Source organism: Panthera leo, chromosome C1 (genome assembly GCF_018350215.1).
Source record: "Panthera leo isolate Ple1 chromosome C1, P.leo_Ple1_pat1.1, whole genome shotgun sequence".
NCBI classification, from domain to species: Eukaryota; Metazoa; Chordata; class Mammalia; order Carnivora; family Felidae; genus Panthera; species Panthera leo.
Genome location: NC_056686.1, coordinates 14,945,609 through 14,966,983, shown reverse-complemented (window position 1 = coordinate 14,966,983; position 21,375 = coordinate 14,945,609). Strand labels below are relative to the sequence as shown.

Genomic DNA, 21,375 nt, shown 5'->3' with positions numbered 1-21,375 from the left:
CTAGAAATGGCCACTGGCAGTTTGGCCCAGCCCAGCGGGGCCTCCCATCTGGGGGGGCAAGAGCCTACAAACTCAGCTCTCCACACCAAAGGGTGCACGGTCCCACGGTGCCCATTTCCTCTCCCAGCAGAAAACATCCAGGCGTTTCTATAAAGACCAATCACACTGTCGTCCTAAGAGTTGTGAACAATGATAGAGACAGAGCAAAACGTGCACTCCCGAATCGGGATGTTCCGTGATGTCTATAATTAGAAAAGTCACTCAGAACAGGATGGGACCTTGGGAAGGCTGACAGGGAAGAGGTCCAGACTTGGCTGGAATTTTAAAGAGGGACCGCAGGAAAGGAAGGAAGGGATGGGTGGTCCTGTCCCGGAGAGGACAAGGTGGGTTGCAAGGAGGGACGTTGGTCCAGGATGGAATGAAACGCTTTTATCAGTTCAGGTGAAGACCGTCATGCTTGAGTGTAATTTGGAAAAAGCCACATCTGCCCAGCCCCCGGAAGGGCTGGGGCCCATTTGGCCGATGTCCCCAGGTCTGTGTGAACATCTTCATCAAGTTCTCCGGGCGGCTGTCTCCTCAAGCACACGCGAAAACCCAGGCTCTTCCAGGTGGTGGGTGTTTTCTGACCTTCACTGGATCTTCTGCGGGCCCAAGGACCCGAAGGGGGCAGGTAGCAGCTCCAGGACTGTCCTGACAACATATGTGCCATCCGGCTTGGTCATGTAGACAGCCCAGTTGGTGCCAAACTGGAAAAGAGGCAAAGCCAGCGTGAGGGAGGCAGCGTGACCGAGGGGCTGGGACTGACCTGGATTTGAGTCTGGCTCCACCTCTAACGTCCCTCTCTGTGCCTCAGTTTTCTCATCTGTAAAATGGGGATGGCAATACTCATACCTGGCCCAGCGAGCTTGAGGAAGGAGCCACCAAGAGAATGTCTGTCGAGCAGTTAGAAGTGCTCGGCACCTTGTTGAAGGGCAACCAGTGATCTGTTCTATGATGAGAGACCCACCCAGGGCTTCAGAGGAACAACATCTAACCCCCAGGGCCAGACCTGCACCTGCTGTGACAAACAACAGCTAAGATCTGCTTCCTTAAAGCACCTTCTCTTCACAAGCACGAGCAGATGCCTGCCTGCCTCACCACACACCAGATATTGCCCACGTGTGATTTCGCTCTCTGCCCTTGGAGGCAGGTGTTATTTTTTTTCCTTAAAGTTTATTTATTTATTTTTGAGAGGGAGAGAAAGTGCAAGTGGGGGAGGGGCAGAGAGAGAGAGAGAGAGAGGGAAAGACGCGGGGCTCGAACCCACAAACTGTGAGATCATGACCTGAGCAGAAGTCAGAAGCTTAAATGACCGGGTTACCCAGGGCAAAACCAGTAAAGCAAAAATTTTAACCCAAATCTGTCCCCCCAGCCCTGGTCTCTCCCACTCCCAGGAGCTACCACCTGCTTGCCGTTTGATCTTGGGCAAATGATTAAACTCCCCGGGGCTCCGTGTCTTGATCTGTGAAATGACTTTGAGAACCGAGGAACGTATCAGGCAGGAAGACGGCTGTGTGTGATGCAGAACCCCGAAGTTGGCCTCAACAAACTGGGGCTCAGCCTGGCTGTCGTGTTACCATGGGTGGAAGGCACCTGTACACGGTGCCCGGCACACAGTAGGTGCTCAGTTAATGGAAGCCGTTCTTACTGGTTACTTGGCTGTTCGTGACCGCTCAGCTCTGCAGCTCTACTGTGCTTCTGCCCGAACCACTACATCATTTCCAGGCACATCAGTCTTCGGCGTTTTTTGTTTTTTATATGTTCGTTTATTCATTTTGACAGAGCGAGCGAGCGAGCAGGGGAGGGGTGGAGAGAGAGGGAGACAGAGAATCCCAAGCAGGCTCCGCCCTGTCAGCACACAGCCTGACGCAGGGCCCAAACCCACAAAATCGCGGGATCACGAGCTGAGTCGAAACCCAGAGTCGGACACTTAACCAACTGAGCTACCCAGGTACCCCTGGATTTTTTTTTTTTTTTTTTTAATTAATGCTTTAAAGAAGGCGATTTTTCTGCTTGGCAGGTTCTGCCTGAAAAGCCGAGCAGTGCGACTCTAAGCGCCAGGTCCCCGGCCCCCGAGCTTCCTCTCTTGTTACTTGCAATTTGGTTTCAGTTTCGCCTCTCCCTCCTTTCGGCTTTTTCATCCGCCTTCTCTCGTTTGCCAACACCTACTCTGTTTGGAGAAAACAGCAATGAGCAATTGGACCCAGCTGGGGCCTCGGGAGCCAGGGGGCTGGCATCCTGATGTGGTTTCCTTCCATGGCCTTGGACATGACAAGGTGCTGGGCAGCCATTTCTGCCCCTCTATCCGCCCCCCCGCCCCCAATATGGCGATGACGTCCATATTGTGAACTCAGTGCCTTTATGGTGGCATTTTCAGCTGAATTTGGGAAGGGAGTTCTGCTAACCGTGTCCGGTTGGCAGGCCTGGCAAGAAGCAGAAAGAAAATGGAGATGTTTGCATTGTTCGACACATGCTCTGAAAGCCCAAGGCACAAAGGCAAATGAGAGGGGTTGTTACCCCCTCTCTCCCCACCCCCACCGCCCCGGAATTAAACAACTCCAAAGCAGAAGCCCCCGCGAAACAAGCACCATTACATCTCTGTGGCTGAAAAGAATGTGTCTCGTCATAGAACCATAAAGGCAGGGAGGCGGCTGTGAGGAGCATGGACCTTGCGGTCAGCCAGAACTGGCCGTGAATGCCAGCTTACCACCGTCTGGCTGTGTGTCCTTCAGCAGGTCATTTTACTCCTCTCAGAAGTGGGGGTAACCACCCACACTTCTCCCATAGGCTGGGGTGGAGATTAAGTGAGATGCTGTATTTAGAAGGACCGATGATGTCACATGGAAGCTCGCAAGCCTGTGGGATTCTCCAAGACGGTGGCTTTACCCTTTTGGGACTCTGGGGGACACAGCCCTCTTTGAGAGTGTGTGAAAGCTGACAACCCACCCCTCCCCAAAATGTACACACATAAACAACTTCCACTGAGTCAAGAATAAGAACTCATTGAATCCGTTTTGTTTTGTTTTGTTTTGTTTTGAGAGGGAAGGAGGGCATGCAGGGGAGGGTCAGAGGGAGAGAGAGACAGAGGATCTTTTTTTTTTTTTTTTTAAATTTTTTTTCCCAACGTTTTTAATTTATTTTTGGGACAGAGAGAGACAGAGCATGAACGGGGGAGGGGCAGAGAGAGAGGGAGACACAGAATTGGAAACAGGCTACAGGCTCCGAGCCATCAGCCCAGAGCCTGACGCGGGGCTCAAACTCACGGACCGCGAGATCGTGACCTGGCTGAAGTCGGACGCTTAACCGACTGCGCCACCCAGGCGCCCCAACAGAGGATCTTTAAAGCAGCCTCCATGCCCAGCTCGGGGCCAGACGTGGGGCTTGATCTCATGAACTGTGAGATCATGACCTGAGCCCAAATCAAGAGTCAGACGCTTAACCAACTGAGCCACCCAGGCTCCCCATCATTGAATCTACTTTTAACCATTTTTAAGGGTACAATTCAGTTCCATTTGTTCTTGGAATACAATATCCCCTCTGTCCCATGGCCTATAAGGCCCTGCCCCGTCACCCCTACCCTTTACTTGCCGCGTTCTAGCCTCTTTAGCCCTCTTACAACTTAATCAAACTCACCAAATGTACGAGCATTAAACTTGCTGGTTCCTTTGCCTGGAAATCTCCTTCTGTGGACCTTTGTCTGCCTCGTTCTTTATTATTTATATCTCTGCTCAAATGTCATGATCTCATGGTTTGTGAGTTCAAGCCCTGCACTGGGCTCTCTTCTGTCATTGCAGAGCCTACTTTGGATCCTCTGCCTCCCTCTCTCTCTGCCCCTCCCCTGCTCACACACACACACACACACACACACACACACACACACACACACTCTCTCTCTCTCTCTCTCTCAAAAATTAATTAAAAACATTAAAAAAAAATAAAGTAGTTGTTGGCAAACTATTTTTCCGTAAAGGGTCAGACAGGAAACATTTTAGGTTCGGCAGCCCACAGGGTTTTGTCAGAACTGTTGAGCTCTGCTGTTGCAGGGCCAAAGCAGCTATAGACAAAATATGAAGAAATGGGCGTGGCTGTGTGCCAATAAAACTTTATTTACAAAAGTAAGGGGTGGGGGGGCTGGATTTGTCCTGGGCCAATGTTTGTTGATCTCTGACTCCTTTTTCTGCGTTCTCTTCTCCACAGCCCTCATCATTCTCAGAAACTCTGTTTATTTTGCTCCTTATTTGTTGTCTGTCTGCCTCCTGCACTAGACTGTGAACTATGACGGCAAGGCCTGGCTGGTCTTTTCACTGCTGTCTCCCCAGAGCTCGGTCAGGCCTAGCACACAGTAGATACTGACTCAAGTAGCTACTGGATGAAAGAATAATTTCCAGTGATTCACGCAGGCTTGGGACAGCTTAGATGTCAGCCAACAGGGCAAACAGGACAGCAGCTGTGTGACCTGGCTGGCAGCCTGGCTTTGCTCCCACGGCCTAGAAAGGCAGGGAGGCACCTAGTTTACATTTCCCAGAAAAGAAAGGTGTTTACCTCTCTCATGACTTGCCTACAGGCTCCACATGGTGAGATAAAATCATCCTGGAGGTCACTGCGGAAAAAGAGAATCAAACATGGGTCAATCTCTCCTGAGGCATGAGGACAATTACTGAAATGCAGGCCCTGAGTTCTGGCCTGATGAAGTCAAACCCCGCCAAGCAGTTTCTGATTCACAGACGCATGGTGTCGCAGAGGCTCAGAAGAAACACCAGGTGGCTTTCCACACTTCCAAGGGGCAAGGCCACAGGCAGGCCCGTTGTTTTCATTAGCGCGTTTGGAAAATGTTTAGTGAGCACTTGCTGTTGCCCACACTCCAGAAACACAAGGGTGAAGAAGAATTGGTCTCTGGCCTTCAGGAGATCGCTCAGCCCAGTACTAAATGAGTTACCGTTTTAAACAAAATGCAATAAGAATGCACAGTGAGAGGAGACAATCCCTGCCTGAGGAACAACACAGAATATTGTGGAGGAGATGGTGTTCGGTGAGGTCCTTGGAGGAAATGCAGAGTTCATAAATCACCGTTAGTGAGCACCTACTGTGTGCCAAGATCTGTGCCAGGCACTCGATATCCATTTCTTTGAATTCCCAGGACAACCTGAGTGTCAGAAGGACCATTTTACCTGCAAGAAAACAGGTTCAGTGAAACTAAGTAACTAACAGAGGTGGTACTCTGAAGGCCCGCGTTTTTCTGTGCTGCAGGCAAAGGACATAGTATATGCAAAGGCCCTGTGGCGTGAAAAAAACGGTGTGAGTCAAAAGAGAAGAACGGGTTCCTTCGCCTCTCAGAATCGAGGCACCTACAGGCAGTCCTCCAGCTCTGAGCAGGACGAAGGGTGAACTGAACAGTAGGAACCGCCAAGCCTGCCGGAGGACCAGAGGTTACGCCAGCAGCCACCATCGTCCCTGCTCTTCTAGACGCACAGCTCTGTGAGATCTCTGCAAGAACACTGGGCTTAAATTTTAGTTTTTGGTCAGCTCCTCCTTTCGCTAACCGTGTGTGACTTGAACCAAGTCGTTTTTACCCATCCAACGTGCATCTCTTGGCTTGTAAAACAAGGGGAATCATGTCACCTACTTCCCAGGAATGCTGGAAGATAAAATGAAATAAAGGGCAGAAAGCACTCTGTAAACTTTAGAGTGTTCTACACATATTGTTATTGCTTGTACTACCAGGCGCTTATTCCTTTACACATATAAGCTCTGTCTGAATTTCAGTGCCTTATGATATACAGATTTATTATCTATGACTTATATACCATAACTTAAAATTACATATAGTAACAATGATTATCCTTTTACTGGATATGTGCCTAGAATGTCCCAGGCATCCAGCGAAACACTGAAATGCATGATCTCATTTTATTTTTTTAAATTTATTATTATTACTTTGTAACTTACTTTGGGAGAAACCAAGACAGCATGTAGTGGGGGAGGGTCAGAGAGGGAGAAGAGAGAGAAGACAGAGAATCCCAAGCAGGCTCCGCATCACCAGGGCAGCACCCGATGTGGGGCTTGAACTCATGAAACCACGAGATCGTGACCTGAGCCCAAACCAAGAGTCGGGCGCTTAACCCCCTGACCCGCCCAGACGCCCCTATTACCTCGTTTTAATCGACAAATATTTATTGGCGCTTCGTACCAGGCACTATCAGGGCTGGGGATACAGCAATGAACAAAATAGACGAAACTCGTTGCACTCAGGGGATTTTCACTAGTGAGAGGAGCCAGACCACCAGCCAACCAACCATGTGTCAAGTGGATATGGCCATAGCTGGCATGAACTGCATAAAGCAGCTGAGGGAGGAGAGAGCGATGGGTTGTTATTTTATCCTCATGGTAACTCGCTGTCGTATGTGGGATTCCAGTCAAAGAAAGGTTCTGCTCCATGGAAAGGTGGGTCCTCTCTGAGCATGCTCCCAGCTTCAGAACAAAAGCCCACGGGGACGTGAGAGGGTGGGGACCCCTGCCCAGGATGCACACGCAGCCAAAGTAACCCTTGTGATTACCAGGCTCCGGCTCGGGTTTCCATAGGATCTTTGGAGGCTAGACTCTGTTATTTTTTTTACTTCTTTCCACACAGACTGACCATGCCAGACAGGCACGGGAAACGAAAGAAAGACCAATTGGAGAATCTCTGCCTTCAGGGGTCTAGTACTGTCTGGGAGGGGAGATAAAGTCTGCATGTTAGTACTATGACACAGGCAGGCTGTGGTTACGACCGTGGGAGAGGTGCTCTGAGTGAAATTCAACCTCCCTTCTGTGACCGCTAAGGCCCTATATAATCTGGCCCCTGCCAAGCTCACCACTTCCTTTCTCAATCTTGTGACATGCGTGGCCGGCTTCCCAAAGAACATTTCCCTGGAAAAAGTGACCTGTATTAGGGTCTTCAAGGGGGTGGGGTGAACATGCATTCCAGTGGGAAGTTGGATTTGGCTTAGGCTTCAACCACCAAAAGTCACAAGATGTGGCTTCCAGGCAGCGTAGCTCTGAGAGCTGAGAGAGAGCCTGACCACGACACTGGCTTACCCTTACCTCACACTGCACTTCTCTGTGCCGGGCACGGTGCTGAGGACCTTAGGTCCACCAACTCATTTAATCCCCTAACAACCCCATAAGGTAGGGACTGTGTAGATACTTTTATTGTCCTCACGTTATAGATGGTGAAAGACGACATGACCTGCCCAAGGTCACAGAGCTACTAAGTGGCAGAACCAGGATTTGAACCCAGGATCTGTGGACCCTGCCTTTGGTAATCTTCAGCTTGCAAAAGTAGTAAGGATAAGGTTAAAACAATAGTTTTATTTTTATTTATTTTTTTTGAGAGAGAGAGAGAGAGAGAGAGCCAGAGCATGAGCGGGGGAGGGGCAGAGAGAGGGAGGCATAGAATCGGAAGCAGGCTCCAGGCTCTGAGCTGTCAGCACAGAGCCGGATGCGGGGCTCGAACCCACAAATGGTGAGATCGTGACCTGAGCCGAAGTCAGGCGCTTAACTACCTGAGCCGCCCAGGCATCCCTAAAACAATAGTTTTAATCTGTTGCCTACTCTGGGCCAAGACCTTTACAGAAATCACTTTCCGCATCCTCACGATAGCCCAGTGGGTCAGCATTCCTCTCCTCCTTTCTACAGATGAAAAGCTGAGCTCAGATCCTTGGGCAACAGCAGAGCAGGATGTGAAACCAGGTCTTACTAACCTTGGAGCCAGGGTTTTTAATCATTACTCAACATTCCCTCCTAGAGTAAGAATCAAAAGGCTGAAGAAAGACACATCCCAGAACGTACTGGGTGCAGCAGGACGCCTACCACCTCTCCTGCCCTGTGCTGTGCTGGGCTTGACAGTTACCCTGCTTTGTGATGATTCTGGTCACGCGCTGAGGCCATCCTTATCAGACGCGATGGGCTGGAAACCTCTCGGCTTTGATGGCTATGCTGGGGCCCCCATGGGACAAGCTTAACTCCCCATTAGCAAAAGCCCAGCCTGGGCCCCACACTCTGCATTCTGGAGATCTCCAAGGGGCTCTCTGAAACCGTTCACACCCGTCAGTGTTAGCGAGGGAGCTGGCACTTTCCACTCATCTTGTAAACCCCACGCTCTCAATTTAACAAGTCATTAGTGCAATAATGACTACATTTCTGGCTCAGGGATGCTGCTGCAGGCTGAATCCCTGGAGCAGAGCAGTTGGGTGGCTAGAAAAATGCAGGTTTTGTGTAAATAAGGAGATTTGCTAATCATCGCTAGCGATACCCAGTCCTTTTTAAAAGTAGATAATGACCAGGAGAAGGAGAATGTTTCATTTAGAACATTCTAAACAGAGCAAGGCCACCGTGCCATTATCCTTTTGTTGACTTTGGCCTCTTTTTCACCCAGAATATCATTATTTTCTTGGATCAGGTTTGGAATTGAGTTACTCTCCCCTCCCCCCTTTTAAATAAAGCACAATCCACATCCTGAGCTCTGCTCATCTGCACAAAATGTTCCCAGCATGGCCTCATTTATTCCTCCCAAAGCCGAAGGGAAGCCAGGACAGACCTTGGTGACAGGGAGGGCTCTGGGAAGCCGGGACCGACCTTCTCCCTAAGTGCACCTTGCCTTCAGTTACTCAGGAAAATCGCCTTCAATAACCTGGTCCGCCTCGGGACCAGACTGAGACAAAGCTATAAAGAACGGGAGCTTGTTTCTGTCACACGGCCCCTGCTGGCCTTGCGCTGGGTCCCTACATTTCTGGAGGCTTGCATTTCTGCCAGCAAGGCCCTCTAGCGCCACCACAATGAAGAGGTGCTTCACTCCTAGTACGTAATCCATGCACCTGGATGTCCTGAAAACCAATACTTGGTCAGTCATGCACCCACTTTCTGGGTGGATGAAACATTTCCCGTGGCATTTTCCCTGTACCGTTAATTTGCTAAGAAAACTCTCTCACAGTGCAAAGGTACACACAAGAGCAACTCACTATTAAATCGGAAGCGTAACAGGGTCCAAATTAGTAAAAGAGCCCACTCACGTGCTCAAATCCTGAAGCCACTGAGTCTGGGTCCAGGGCCAACAAGAACTCAACGAGCATCCTGTGAGGGTCTGCACATGGGAACTTGGATATTTATGTTTGGGGCATGTAGAGAGAGTAGGTTAATGCTATTATTGTTCAGCCAGGACCTGGGCTGGACTCTGATTAGTGTGTGAACTGTAACCCGGGTTTACCTGGCTGTCACCCCACCAGCTTGCGTTGGTAGCCTGGTTCTTGGCACTTAGAGGTGGGCAATGCCAAGGGCAGTAGTCAGCTCTCACAGTGAAGGATCCCGGGGCAGCTCAAAGAGAGCAGGGAAGAGTGTTTGATTTCCTGGCACAGCATGGTGCCGTGGAATGAGCCCAGAGTGAGACTCCAGAGATGTAGTTTGGTCTCAGCTTTGCCACGAATTCCCAGGAAAGTTGCTCAACCTCTCTGGGCCTCAGTTTCTTCATCTGTAAAATGGGGGTAGTGGCTAGGGGGTCTATACCAGGTGATTTTCAGGTCCCTCTCGCTTTAGGTTTCTATGCTGCCTTTCTGTTGTATCTTGTAGGCGTTCTGTTGTCTGTACTGTCACTAGAGCAAAAGCCCCACCTGCCCTTGAGTTAGAGGTGCCTCGGTTGTTTACCTGTTCTGTAGGCTCACTGAGGGCAGAGTCCATTTTTGACTTAACTCTTTATCCTTGGCACTCTGTCAAGCCTGACAGTGCCCAGCACGCAGGAAGTACAGAATAAATGCGTTAGATGAATGAACGGATGAGTGACACACGCGTGGTGAGTGATGGCCGAATAGATGGATGAATGCAGCAGCAGCCTGCCTTTCCCACCACTTACCTAGAGATAGCAATTGCCCTGAACTCCCTGTGCCCTTCTGAGATAGCCTTCTGGATGGCGGTTCGCTCCGCACAGACGCCCATTGGGTAGCAGACGTTTTCAATGTTGCACCCTGAGAAGAGAGGAGGGAACCAATGACACTTCCAGCAGAACCACTTCCCATGGCAGGTGTTGAGTAAGAGGCTTACCCCATTCCAACGCAGGGAGGGACCTGTTACTCAGAGTGGGCAGGTTGACAGGAAGTGCGGGGACACTGGTGCCATGGCCCTTCCCAGAACACCCACCCTTGTCACTCACCCAATGCCTCCGTCTTGAAGCACAGCCCGGGAGCAGGGGCAGCAGAGCAAAGCTGATGAACCTAGCCCCATCGCCCCGGCAAAAGTCAAGGCCAAGGGAGATACTGAGCCTTAAGATGAGCAGAGCCCCCAGCCCCAGATCTAAGAGACAGAAGGTTCAACGATTGGGCCTGTGCAAAATTTTCGGTGCTGTTGACCAGCTATCAGAGTTCAACTGAGTTCCGGTGAATTGTGTTGCAAAACGAACTGTCAAAACCAACAAAGTAACAAACAAGGAACTCCCAAGCTTGCAAAAGGTGTCTGTGATAGCACAAGCCTTAGGGCAATCCCAGCCCTCCAATGGGAGGCATGCTGCTAAGGTAGCAGAGTTCACAGCAAGGGATTTCTCCCCAGTGTCCCTCTCAGGAGCGTTCCTGGGGGACAAGGGGCAAAGCCTATTCCCAATGACATAAAACATTGGCATACTCAGATTGGCTGACTAACAAACTCCCCATTTTCAGGGAGGTAAGGCCGTGAACAAATGCCCACAGAAGCTGGGCTTCCCCCTGACTATTGAGATGTGCTCTTTATAGCTTGTCTTTCTCTCTGAGGCAGAGATATTGTTCCCCAGGATGTATTTTCTTCTTCCTTTAAGTAATACGAGTGACCCCCTATTCCAATATGGCTGCTCACATGGCCACTCAGCTACAGACCGTATTTCCTAGACTCCTCTGCAGCATGGTATGGCTACGTGACTAAGTTTTGGTCAATGGCATGTGGCCCACAGTGAGGTGGGAAACTTCTGGATCACATTTTTTGTAAAGAGGTTGATTGATTGCCCTTTACTTCCTTTCTTTTACCCTCTACAGGCTGGGATGAGGTGGGACAGCTCTGACCATGTGGTTTATGATCATAGGGATGGAGAAGCCACAAGAGAGAAGGCACTAGGGACCCTGGTCCAACTCAAGGATAGAGCAGAGTTGAGATGCCTATTTGCCCTGGCACAACTGCCTACTCTGAGTTGTTATGTGAGAGAAGAGAATTCCGCCATGGTGGACTCACTGTATTTGGGGATTTTTGTTATAGCAGCTTTACCTAGATCTAACTGATAGACAAATTTGGACTCAGAGTGAGATGCGGCTTTAATAAAAAACATCTAAAACACATGGACTTGGGCAATACAGATGTGGCAAGGTGGAGAGCTGTTGGCTTTGTTACTCTGTGGCAGATGATTTGGTAAAGCCCCACCCTGCAATAACCTGGAGGGCAGATTATGTTACTCATTGCCTACCAATGGGATCTTTCTACCTGACAATGGGAACAGCCTGTGGCAAAGAGCTGATGAAGGGTGTCACCTTCTCAGTCTATTGTTTCAAGGCTTAAGGCAGTCACCATCAAAAGGACCCAGGGATGGGCCAGGCAGGGAAGCCAGTCAGTAAAAAAAAAGGGGAGTTGGCAGGTTTAAGAACTATGCCGAGAAAGGATCTTTGGGTGTGGTACTCCAGTTCAGAAATGACTGGAAACAAACAGACCAGAAGGTTTCTAAGTTTTAGATAGAATTGGCTAGCCAGAGAAGCCAAAAGTCTGCCCTGTTAAACCCTGTGATCGTTCAGTCCCTAAAGAAACTCCTGGGTCCCCCAAACCCTACCATCAGAAGTGAGCTGACAGAGCTGTGTGCCCCCAAGGAGGTCACTCTCGCCAAAACCCACTTCAGATGTGTGGCTAATGACAGGATGATCAGGGAAGAAGCTCCCAGAGGGCAGAGCCTGGGTCCCCAGTGGACAGGGACAAGGGGTTGCCGCCAGGGCAGAAAGGGAAGGCAGAGTGCATGCCAGCGTGGGGAGTCTTCTCACAAGAACTGCCTGGCAAGTTTGATAACTGCACAGACTGGTGGCCACAGTGTGTGCCCTGTTCTTCTCCTTTTCCCGTTGGGAAAGTTGGTGACTATTACTCTGTCCTACTCTTTCCTGTTCCCACTCCACACTGAATATTGTGGGAGTGTGAAGTGAGGTGTGGGTGATTACTTTTTACTTTTGGGGCCAGTAGGCCAGCGGGGCCACATCTACACCTGAGGAAAGAGACCGCTCCACCTCGAGATCCTGCTCTTAGAGCTGAATGCAGTGACTGAGTGGGACTTTGGGCTGCCTCCCTTAGGAAGGTGGTAAGTGGGTCCTACGTGTGAAAGGATGTACACAGATACTTACAGGCCACGGCCAGTTCTGTGGCAAAGACTAACTGTCCCCAAGGTTCGCTCTCCCACTAGAAGCCACTGGAGTTGACTGGGGCACATGACTACCCAGCCGGCGACCACATTTCCCGGCCTCCCTGGAAACTTCGTGTAGCCTTGTAGTTTTAGCCAACAAGATATGAATGGCAGTAACGGGTACAACTTCCAGATGACATTTTTGGGGGGACAATGCTTGCTCCCCCGCTTCATCTTTCCCTTTCCCAGGCTCTGGAACATGGACGTGCCAGTTTTGAACACGTGGATGTGGACACCACTCTAACGATGGCAGGACATCAAGACAGAAGGAATTTGATCTCCTGAACAACTGTGTGGAACACAGCAGAGCAGAACAGTCCGTATGCCCAGCACTGCAGCCCACCCCCTGGTCTGTTAGATGAAAGAAGTAGGCAGCCATCGTGTTCCAGTCACTGTGTATATTTTGTTTCATCACCTGAGACTGTTCCTTACCTATGGCACTCCCTTTTTCTAAGTGATTATGCAGGATTTCGTTTCTCCTGAATTCACCAAATTTGGAAATTGTTTGGTCATTATCTCCTCATATATTTTGCCCACAGAATTTTCTGTCCTTGCATTATTTACATGGATGTTCTATGGAGGGGTTCGATTAATCATTTGATCCATTAAACATCATCATGGTTCTCAGGATCGCAGGTGTTCATGTCCAACTGATGGCGAGGAATGGATGTCACTAGAGGGCCTGCCCCACCCTGCCATCCCCTGGGCTGGGTACCTCTGCTGCAAGTGTCTTGCTAGGACAGGATAAATGTGTTCACTAACAGTGGCACATGGACTGGCTGTGGGGTGTTAGGTGGGAACAGGTTTGGAATTCCACTTTCGGGAAGAAGGACGGGTGTCCCTACTGGACACCAGAGGGTAGATGACAGCGAGCATCTATTGTTTCCAAAACGTAGCACCTTTCTCCTTCCCCGGCCCTGGGGAAGGACCCTCACCTATGTTCTCAACGCGTCTTACAGATGGGAGCGGCCATCTTTTTCTCGCGTGACTTTTTTTTATTGGTCTAAGCTTGCGTGCCTGACCCGCACTGGGCCAATCAGAGTTGAGCACCAAACTCACTGGGCCAATCAGAGCCGGGCACCTTACCCACACCGAGCCAGTCAGAATTCTCTGTGCCGGAACTTCCGTTTCTCTCGCAGACTGAGAGAGTGGGCTTGAGCCCTGCTGGTGGCCTGGTTTCCATTCATTACGGAGGAGACCATTAGGAGACAATGAAATGGACACACTAAAGAATGGATGAAAGATGAGAGGAGACTGGAAAAGGGTCTGGCTTGGCGCAGTTGCCCCCGAGGCCCGGCTACGCGCCAGCTCTTCCCCAACTTTTAGGAGCCAATACTCCCTCCTTTTGTCTAAACTAGTTAGCGGGCGGGTCTGTTGTTGACAACCACACAGATGTCAGTTAATACAGTTGGGAGACGGGACCAAGAGCGATCAGGGAGTTGCAACCCTGAAAGTAATGATTGAGACATTTATTGAACGCCACATGTTTTTGACTTCGACCAAGCTCTGTTCACATTCCTATGTGAGTCACTATAGCCGGGATAACCGGCCCTGTCTCAGGGTCAACGGAAGTTAAATGAATAAATGAATATGCCTCTTTTGCTCCCCACCGAGTCTCCCCGGCCAGGTTCCTTGATGCCTGCCTGAAATGACTTCCTTTAAACATGACCTTGCCTGCCCTGGCCCACTGTTGCTGACTTTGGCCTGGCTGCATTTGACTTCTGCCTCTCCCAGAGTAAGATCCTTGCTAACTTTGTCCCCCCACTTCATTCCCTGTCTTGGCAACCATCCCAGCCCTGCCTTGTCCCTCAGGGACACTTTCCCTGTTAAGCGGGATTCACATAAATCTTGGGTTTCACAGAAGGCTAGTCCCTCAGGACAACTGCCTGTGGCTGCATTTGACATTCAGAATGGCGTCATCGAGAGAAATTTCCCTTAACTGTGTCTAAAAATTTCAAAGGGCCAGAGCCCACTCAGCCACCCCACTGCCCAAACAGAGCTTTGCAGGAAGAGCCCCTGGGTTCTCTTCTGCCCCTGGGACCCTTTGCCCCACTGGCCCTGAGAATCTGGGCAAGAGACTAAAACCTCCTCAAGACTCAGTATCCTCATTTGTAAAATGAAAGCGATGGCGCCTTCCTCGGAGAACTCGCGCCAGGATGAGTTGAGACCACGCACGTAAAGCAATTAGCACAAAGCGTGGCACAGACTAAGTGCTCGGCAGTGGCCCAGCTGCTGCTATTAATGGCACAAAAGTCCAGCTTTTTGGACTTTTTAGGCCTGTGTGGCTGAGCTTCTACTCCTGCTGGATAAGGTGTGAACAGTGGCCCCGCCTCTGTCCTTCAGGCACTTTGAAATCCTTTCCACGACGACAAGGTCCTACCTAATCTGGTGCCAACCTGCCTACCTCGTAGACTTCATCTCCTTTTGCCCTTGAGGCCTGCCGGCCTTCCAGCTGTTCTCCAAGGATGCCAAGCGCCCTCCTGGCACATGGCATTTGCTCCGGCTGTGTTCCCACTGCCTGGAACTCTTTTCCCCTACATGGTTCACCCTACTGCTGTCTCTGCTCAAATGTCCCCTCTTCAGAGAGGCCTGTCATGGTCGTCCTGTCTCAGAGTGCCTCCTCCCTTCATGGCCTCCTACCCTCTCGGTCCATTTCTCCTGCTTTAATTTCATCACAGCCCTTGACACTTTCCTGAAATAAACGTCTTTACTGTCTAATTCTGAGGTCACAGTGTAAACCTCCTGAGGGCGGGGGCTCCTGGGTGCAGAATGCCCAGGGCCTGGAACAATGAGGCCCGTGAGACTCTCTCCGCACTCCAATGACTGTGATTTCCCACTGGGGTGCTAGATCTCTAAGGTGCAAAGTTATAATTTCATGTGGGGCCGCCAGCAAGTTCAAGTGGAGTTTCCTCCTCTTGTTCAAAAAGAGAAAAAGAAAAAATGGGAAGAAAGGCCTCGGCCGTGTACTCTGATCAAGAAAGGCCAGACGGGTTCGTTTTGCTTCCCTCGCGCAGAAAACAGGCTGTCGTCTAGCCAGGCAAAGCAACGCCATTGCCAGTGTGGCCTTCACTTACTCTGAAACATACGTGCCAGACGGGCTGGTATGATGCCAAGTTAGGAATCCACAATTGTAAGATTGGACCAAATAACACCAGGATGATAGGGCTGTCATTACTGCTTTCTTTTCTTTTCTTTCATTGTTTTTCTTTTATCTGCCTGGCACTCCGTGGAACACTTCAATCTGTATTGTGTCGTTGACCCTTTTAACAACCCTGTAGGGCAGAGGCTGTTATAACCCCATTTTAGAGAAGGTAAAGGCTGAGGCTGCTGGCAGGGAGCCTGGACTCACATCCTGACCTGTCAGATACAAAGGGCTGTCCTTTTTCTCTATGGCAGTTCGGTGAGGACATGTTTTAGAGTGGGTTTGGCGCTTAAGGCAGGGCGAGGGTCAGATGTGATCAAGCCATTAGCGAGGAAAGAAGTTCCAAAGAGGGGATTTGGGCCTGGCCACCCAGAGAAAAGAGCAGTGCTTCTGAGCACCGTCTCTCTTGAGGGACCTAAATACAGTTAAAACGGTCCTTGTCACACACAGCGGGCGTCAGCTTCTGAACAGCTTCTTAAAAGAGGTTTCTCAGAGGCACGTGGGTGGCTCAATTGGTTAGGCATCTGACTCTTGGTTTCTGTTCATGGGATTGAGCCCTGCATCGGGCTCCGAGCTGACAGTGTGGATCCTGCTTGGGATATTCTCTCTCTCTCTCTCTCTCTCTCAAAAGAAAAAATTTTTTTTCAACCTTCCTCTTTCCTCCTGGAGTTTCTGCTTCAGTAGGTCTGGGTCAGATCCCAAGAATTCACATTTCCAGCAAGGTCCCAGGAGGTGCTGAGGCTACAGGTCTGGGACCGTATTTGAGAATCACCCAACCAGAAAAATGTCACATCCACGGGCTTGAAGCAATACTACACTCTTTCCACATTCCCACCTCCCAGCCCACTGCACAGGCAACACACAGTATCATATATGAATTATATTCTAGCTCAACTACAGAGCCCAGGGGTTTTAGTGAAGCTCCTCTTCGTAATGAGCTGTTTTTGAGTGACAGTGGAGAGGACCAATGGATGAGCTGGGAAGACAGGTGTGGTGGGTGTGAGGAGGGCTGTAAGGACAGGAAGCCAGTTAGAGACACCTGCTTTGACTTACCAGGAAGTGCTATGAGGGGTCAGGGGTGGGGAGGGGGCTTGGAGAGCAGTCCTGGAGGAGAAAGGGAGGCCAGGGGCTGGGCTAAGGGAAGGCGATGAAGGACCAGATTTAAAGGTTAAAGCCCAGACAAGCTGGATTCAGCGATTGACCAGGACATCTTTAAGAATCTTTTTAGAAATGCAGCTTGTTCCTCTCAGAATTCATGACAGCTGATCCAGTAAAGTGGCTTTTCCCCTAAATGCTGAAGGGGCGTATAGAGTGTGAAGCTCCTCCAGGGAGGAGTGAGGGAGACAGACCAGCGTCCCAAGGACAAACTCGCCCATCCCTTGGGGGGTGCCAGGAAAGAGTGGTCTCCATGACTCTCCTCTGCCACCTCCTATCTGGCGTTGTGCAGACACTGGCTGTCCTGCCAACCCCCTGCTGCCCCATCTCTTCTGTGTCCCCACCCCCCTCTCCCTCTGTAGCTCTGCCTCCCCCCATGGGCTCCTCCTCTCCCCAAAGCTCTCCCACAGCAATCACAGAAGGTAACTGTTGGGATCGATCACCCTCCCGGTGGCCCAACCCCGGGAGGGCGCAAGGCCCTGGTCAGTCAGCATCGAGGGGAAAGGACCATTATTACAAGATCATGACAACAAGCCTGTCAGATTTGTTTTTGAATTGAACGAGACACCAGTGGCCTCTGAGGAGGGAAACTCCACACGGGCTGGGCTTTGGTGCAGCTGGAGAAAGTCACGAGCTGGGCAGACCTGTCCCACGATCAACTACAAACTCACAGCATCTAAATCCAGCTGTACCTTCTCTGCCTCCCAATTGTCTCTAATCCCCCCCCCCCCCCCATGTGCCCCGTCAGGTTTCCTCTGACTGTTCGAGGTCCCCTCCTCTCCAGGCCCTGCCTTACTACCATCTGCCCTCCCTTTCCATCTACAGAAGGAGATCCAGGGATTCTGGCTAAAGGCCCTCCATTTGTCCCCCCCCTCGGCACACTTTCTCTGTCCCTGTCTGCACGTGCACCCTGTGGCAATGGGGCGGCAGAAAGAGCACGACCTCAGTTGTCTCATTCGTAGAGGGTGCCTTTGGCTTTTGCTCTGGCAGTTCCACACTCCTTCTTGTGGTAACAGACCCACCCAGCCCCCACTGGGAAGGGATGTGCTGCTGGGCCAATCACACTACTCTATCATGACAACAGTGATTGGCCCAGGGATGTGCATGTGGTTGGAGATGGACCCATCAGAGCTCTTCCCTGGAGTTTTTCCATCTCCAGCTAGTGAAGGAGAGTTCTTTCTCTCTTTCTTTCTTTCTCTTTCTTTCTTTCTTTCTTTCTTTCTTTCTTTTTTAAATAGGGAATTTGATTTTTTAAAAAAAATTTAATGTTTGGGGCACCTGGGTGGCTTGGTCGGTTAAGCGTCCAACTTCAGCTCAGGTCATGATCTCCCGGTCCGTGAGTTCGAGCCCCGCGTCGGGCTCTGTGCTGACAGCTCAGAGCCTGCAGCCTGTTTCAGATTCTGTGTCTCCCTCTGTCTCTGCCCCTCCCCTGTTCATGCTCTGTCTCTCTCTGTCTCAAAAATAAATAAACGTTAAAAAAAAAAATAAAAAAAATTTAATATTTTTGAGAGAGAGAGAGAGAGAGAGAGAGAGAGAGAGAGAGAGAGAGAGAGAAAGTGGGGGAGGGGCAGAGAGAGAGAGACACACACACAGAATCCAAAGAAGGCTCCAGGCTCCGAGCTGTCAGCACAGAGCCCAATGCAGGGTCGAACTCATGAACTGTGAGATCATGACCTGAGCCACAGTTGGATGCTTAACTGACTGAGCCACCCAGGCACCCTGAGGAGAGTTCTTTCCTCTCTGCTTTTGAGGCTGTAAAAGAATATGGACCAGAGGCTGCCTGCACTCATGTCCCCTGATGCCTGGAGAAAGCCCACCTACAGGATAAGAGAAAGAAGCAAGCACCCAGGAGGATAAAGAAGGACATGGTGACATCGCATTTCCCGGATCCAACTGTCCTGGAGATACCATCTACTCTTGCCCATAATGGTTCTGCTTGGTTTCTGTCACTTACAACTGAAAATGCTCTAATGCACGTGACACTCATCGTCTCCGTTCATGTGGTGGCTGTGAGATTACAAGAGATCTTCCATACCAAGTGCTTAGTGAATGATCAGTGCCTTGTGGCTATTACTCCTGCCGTCAGTCCCTGCCCGTGATGTCCTCAGCACCACCCAGCTCTGCCTCCAGCTCCCACCTTGGTCAGTGCCTCCTCATGCCCCTGGTCTACCTGGCTGAAACTCTAGAACCATATTCCTTTCCTTCATTCTACACTGCTCATCCCAAGCCCAGTCCTTTTGTCCCAGACGGTTTTCCTCAGGTCTTTCCTTCCTCCTTGTTCCAATGGCCACCGCCCCAGCCTGAGTCATTCATTCGCACACTCAACAAACCTCAACGGAGGACATATTACAGGCTGGGCAATGCGCTGGTCCTGTGGACGATCAGCAAATAAGACAGACATCCTCCCCGACACTCTCTCCTCTGTCTCGACCCTCCTTGAGTGCCTGTCAGACCAACGGTCCTTGAATTCTACTTTCATGTTACTCTTCTTCTTCTTAACATCCCTGGTTGCCTACTTCCTACCTCATCAAACCTCAGTGGCAATGCTTGGCCTTCACAAGTCATCCAGAAGCTGCCTCCAAACAGTAATGATAGAACAATACCTTTAACAGAAGGAGAAGCAGCCACTGCGGCAGAAACTGGGCTAGTCACTTTACAGGCATTGACTTGCTTAAAGCCTCACAACCTGAGGTTCCAGGGCTGATGATAACAGGCACCAGCCATCGGGGAGGACCCTGGTGCCGTGCTGGGCTAGGCAAAGCAGCTCTGTTCAGAGCCATCCAGAAAGGTGGGCACACCGTCTTCGGCTCAACAAATGTGTAAGGCACATTTGGGTGAAGGGTGTTGCCCGGCATCCCTCAGCTGATAAAGAGCAGCACCAGGATTCAAACCCAGCAGCCCCTAATCCAGGGCCTTTGCCCCATCCCAGGGGGCCTCCCTAAATCCCCACTGCACAGCCAGGTTCTTTCCCGCAACTTGAATAGGCCACACTCCTGCTCACCTCATTCAACCACTCCTGCAGTCATCGGTCGAGGCCTCCCTTTTGAACCATGACCTGTGTAAGAGGAGGGACCTCCATAGGGGGAGAGACGATGTCATTTCTGCTCATGGTGCTATCCCCGGGGCTTGGCCCGCACATTACCTAGCACGTCACGGTACACAGCAAATATTTGCTGAATGAATGAATCCGTGCAAAGAGGCACTGGGAAGAACCAACGGCTGATTCGATGTTTAAGACCCTGGAGCCACGGGGCAGTGTGGGCTGCAGTGTTGTTTGTGGTGGTGGTTAATGTTTAATACTCATCTGAGCCACCGGGCCAGGCCTGAATTCGCACTAGACACACGGAGAGTCTGGGTTCCCTACAGAGCAGCCACCTTGGCGTCAGGGGAACTCCGGATTAGAATCCCAGCTCTGTGATCTCGGGCGTCTAGCTTCTGTGAGCCTCAGTTCCGTTCTCCGCGATGTAAAACTGCCTTGCCGGGTCGTGTCAACGGATAGCATTCCTCACCACCCTTTCACGTAGGGACTCAAGGTTACTTCTCCTGCTCAAAGATGTTTGAGATTCAGGTAACTCGTGAAACCGGAAAGAACCTCAAAGGTGATGGGGCGCCTGGGTGGCGCAGTGGGTTGAGCGTCCGACTTCAGCCAGGTCACGATCTCGCGGTCCGTGAGTTCGAGCCCCGCGTCAGGCTCTGGGCTGATGGCTCGGAGCCTGGAGCCTGTTTCCGATTCTGTGTCTCCCTCTCTCTCTGCCCCTCCCCCGTTCATGCTCTGTCTCTCTCTGTCCCAAAAATAAATAAGAAATGTTGAAAAAAAAAAAATTTAAAAAAAAAGAACCTCAAAGGTGAGAGAGAACTGGAACAGCAAGGAGAGCCCAGAGGGGGGGACTGTACCAGGGGAGGCGGGGGCTCGCAGCGAGGCTCACAGCTGAGTGGCGGTGGGGGTGAGTGGCCCACAACTGGCCTCAGGCTGCTGGAGGTTAGCCATTAGAGGCACACACGTGAGCTTCTTTTCCTTTAAATAGCTGCCGCTGCCAGGCAGAGGCAGATTCTGGGCAGCAGGGCTGGGTGTCCCCATCTGCCCACTGTGCCAATTCTCATCTGCCCCCAGAGTGGCGGGGAGGGGCATGGCTTCCCTGCCACTTCCTCACCACGGCGCCCCGCTCTTTTGAATGAAAATGCCTCCCAGCTTAGCGAAAACAAGGCTGAACTTTTGTTCGAGTGAGCTTTCTCTATAAAACCAACAAACCAAAGAAAAGGAGCTTAGGAACAGATTAGTGCTGACTCCAATTCCCACCCTCCCCAGGCCAGCACTCATTGCTGGTCACCCAAACTTCGCCTGGCCTCCTTGCTTCCTCCAAGGCCCTCTGCAAGCCCTGAAGTCCACTAACAAGTCACCGGCTGTTGGCTTCGGTTCCTCATTTTCTTTCCTAGCACAGCAGGTGACGCGAAGAAAGCAGGGTCTGGGGGATCTCAGCCCTGGGTTCCACCCCCAGTGCCCCGTGCGACCTTGACCAAGTCGCGTCACCTCTCTGGTCCTCAGTGTCTTCATTGAAAAGTGGGCATAACACGGAGGTCGGTGGGTGCGAGGGGAGGCCTTGCTGATAAAACCTGTGGAAGC

General features: G+C 50.9%; 1 protein-coding gene and 1 long non-coding RNA gene across 2 annotated transcripts in view; one reads left to right on the top strand and one right to left on the bottom strand.

Annotated features, from left to right (window-relative positions):
- Window positions 1-211: 211 nt before the first annotated feature.
- The window catches only part of CDA (cytidine deaminase), a 21,698-nt gene continuing 534 nt past the window's right edge, over window positions 212-21,375 (bottom strand). The window contains exons 2-4 of the mRNA XM_042951127.1: window positions 9,920-10,031; window positions 4,582-4,639; window positions 212-746 (exon numbers count right to left, since the gene is read on the bottom strand). Of these exons, the coding sequence (XP_042807061.1) occupies window positions 630-746; window positions 4,582-4,639; window positions 9,920-10,031 (287 nt within the window). The 3' untranslated portion in view covers window positions 212-629. The remainder of the gene's footprint in view (window positions 747-4,581; window positions 4,640-9,919; window positions 10,032-21,375) is intronic.
- LOC122227022 overlaps window positions 18,435-21,375 on the top strand; it is a 21,350-nt gene continuing 18,409 nt past the window's right edge. Inside the window, exon 1 of the long non-coding RNA XR_006205857.1 lies at window positions 18,435-20,353. This is a non-coding gene — a long non-coding RNA (uncharacterized LOC122227022). The remainder of the gene's footprint in view (window positions 20,354-21,375) is intronic.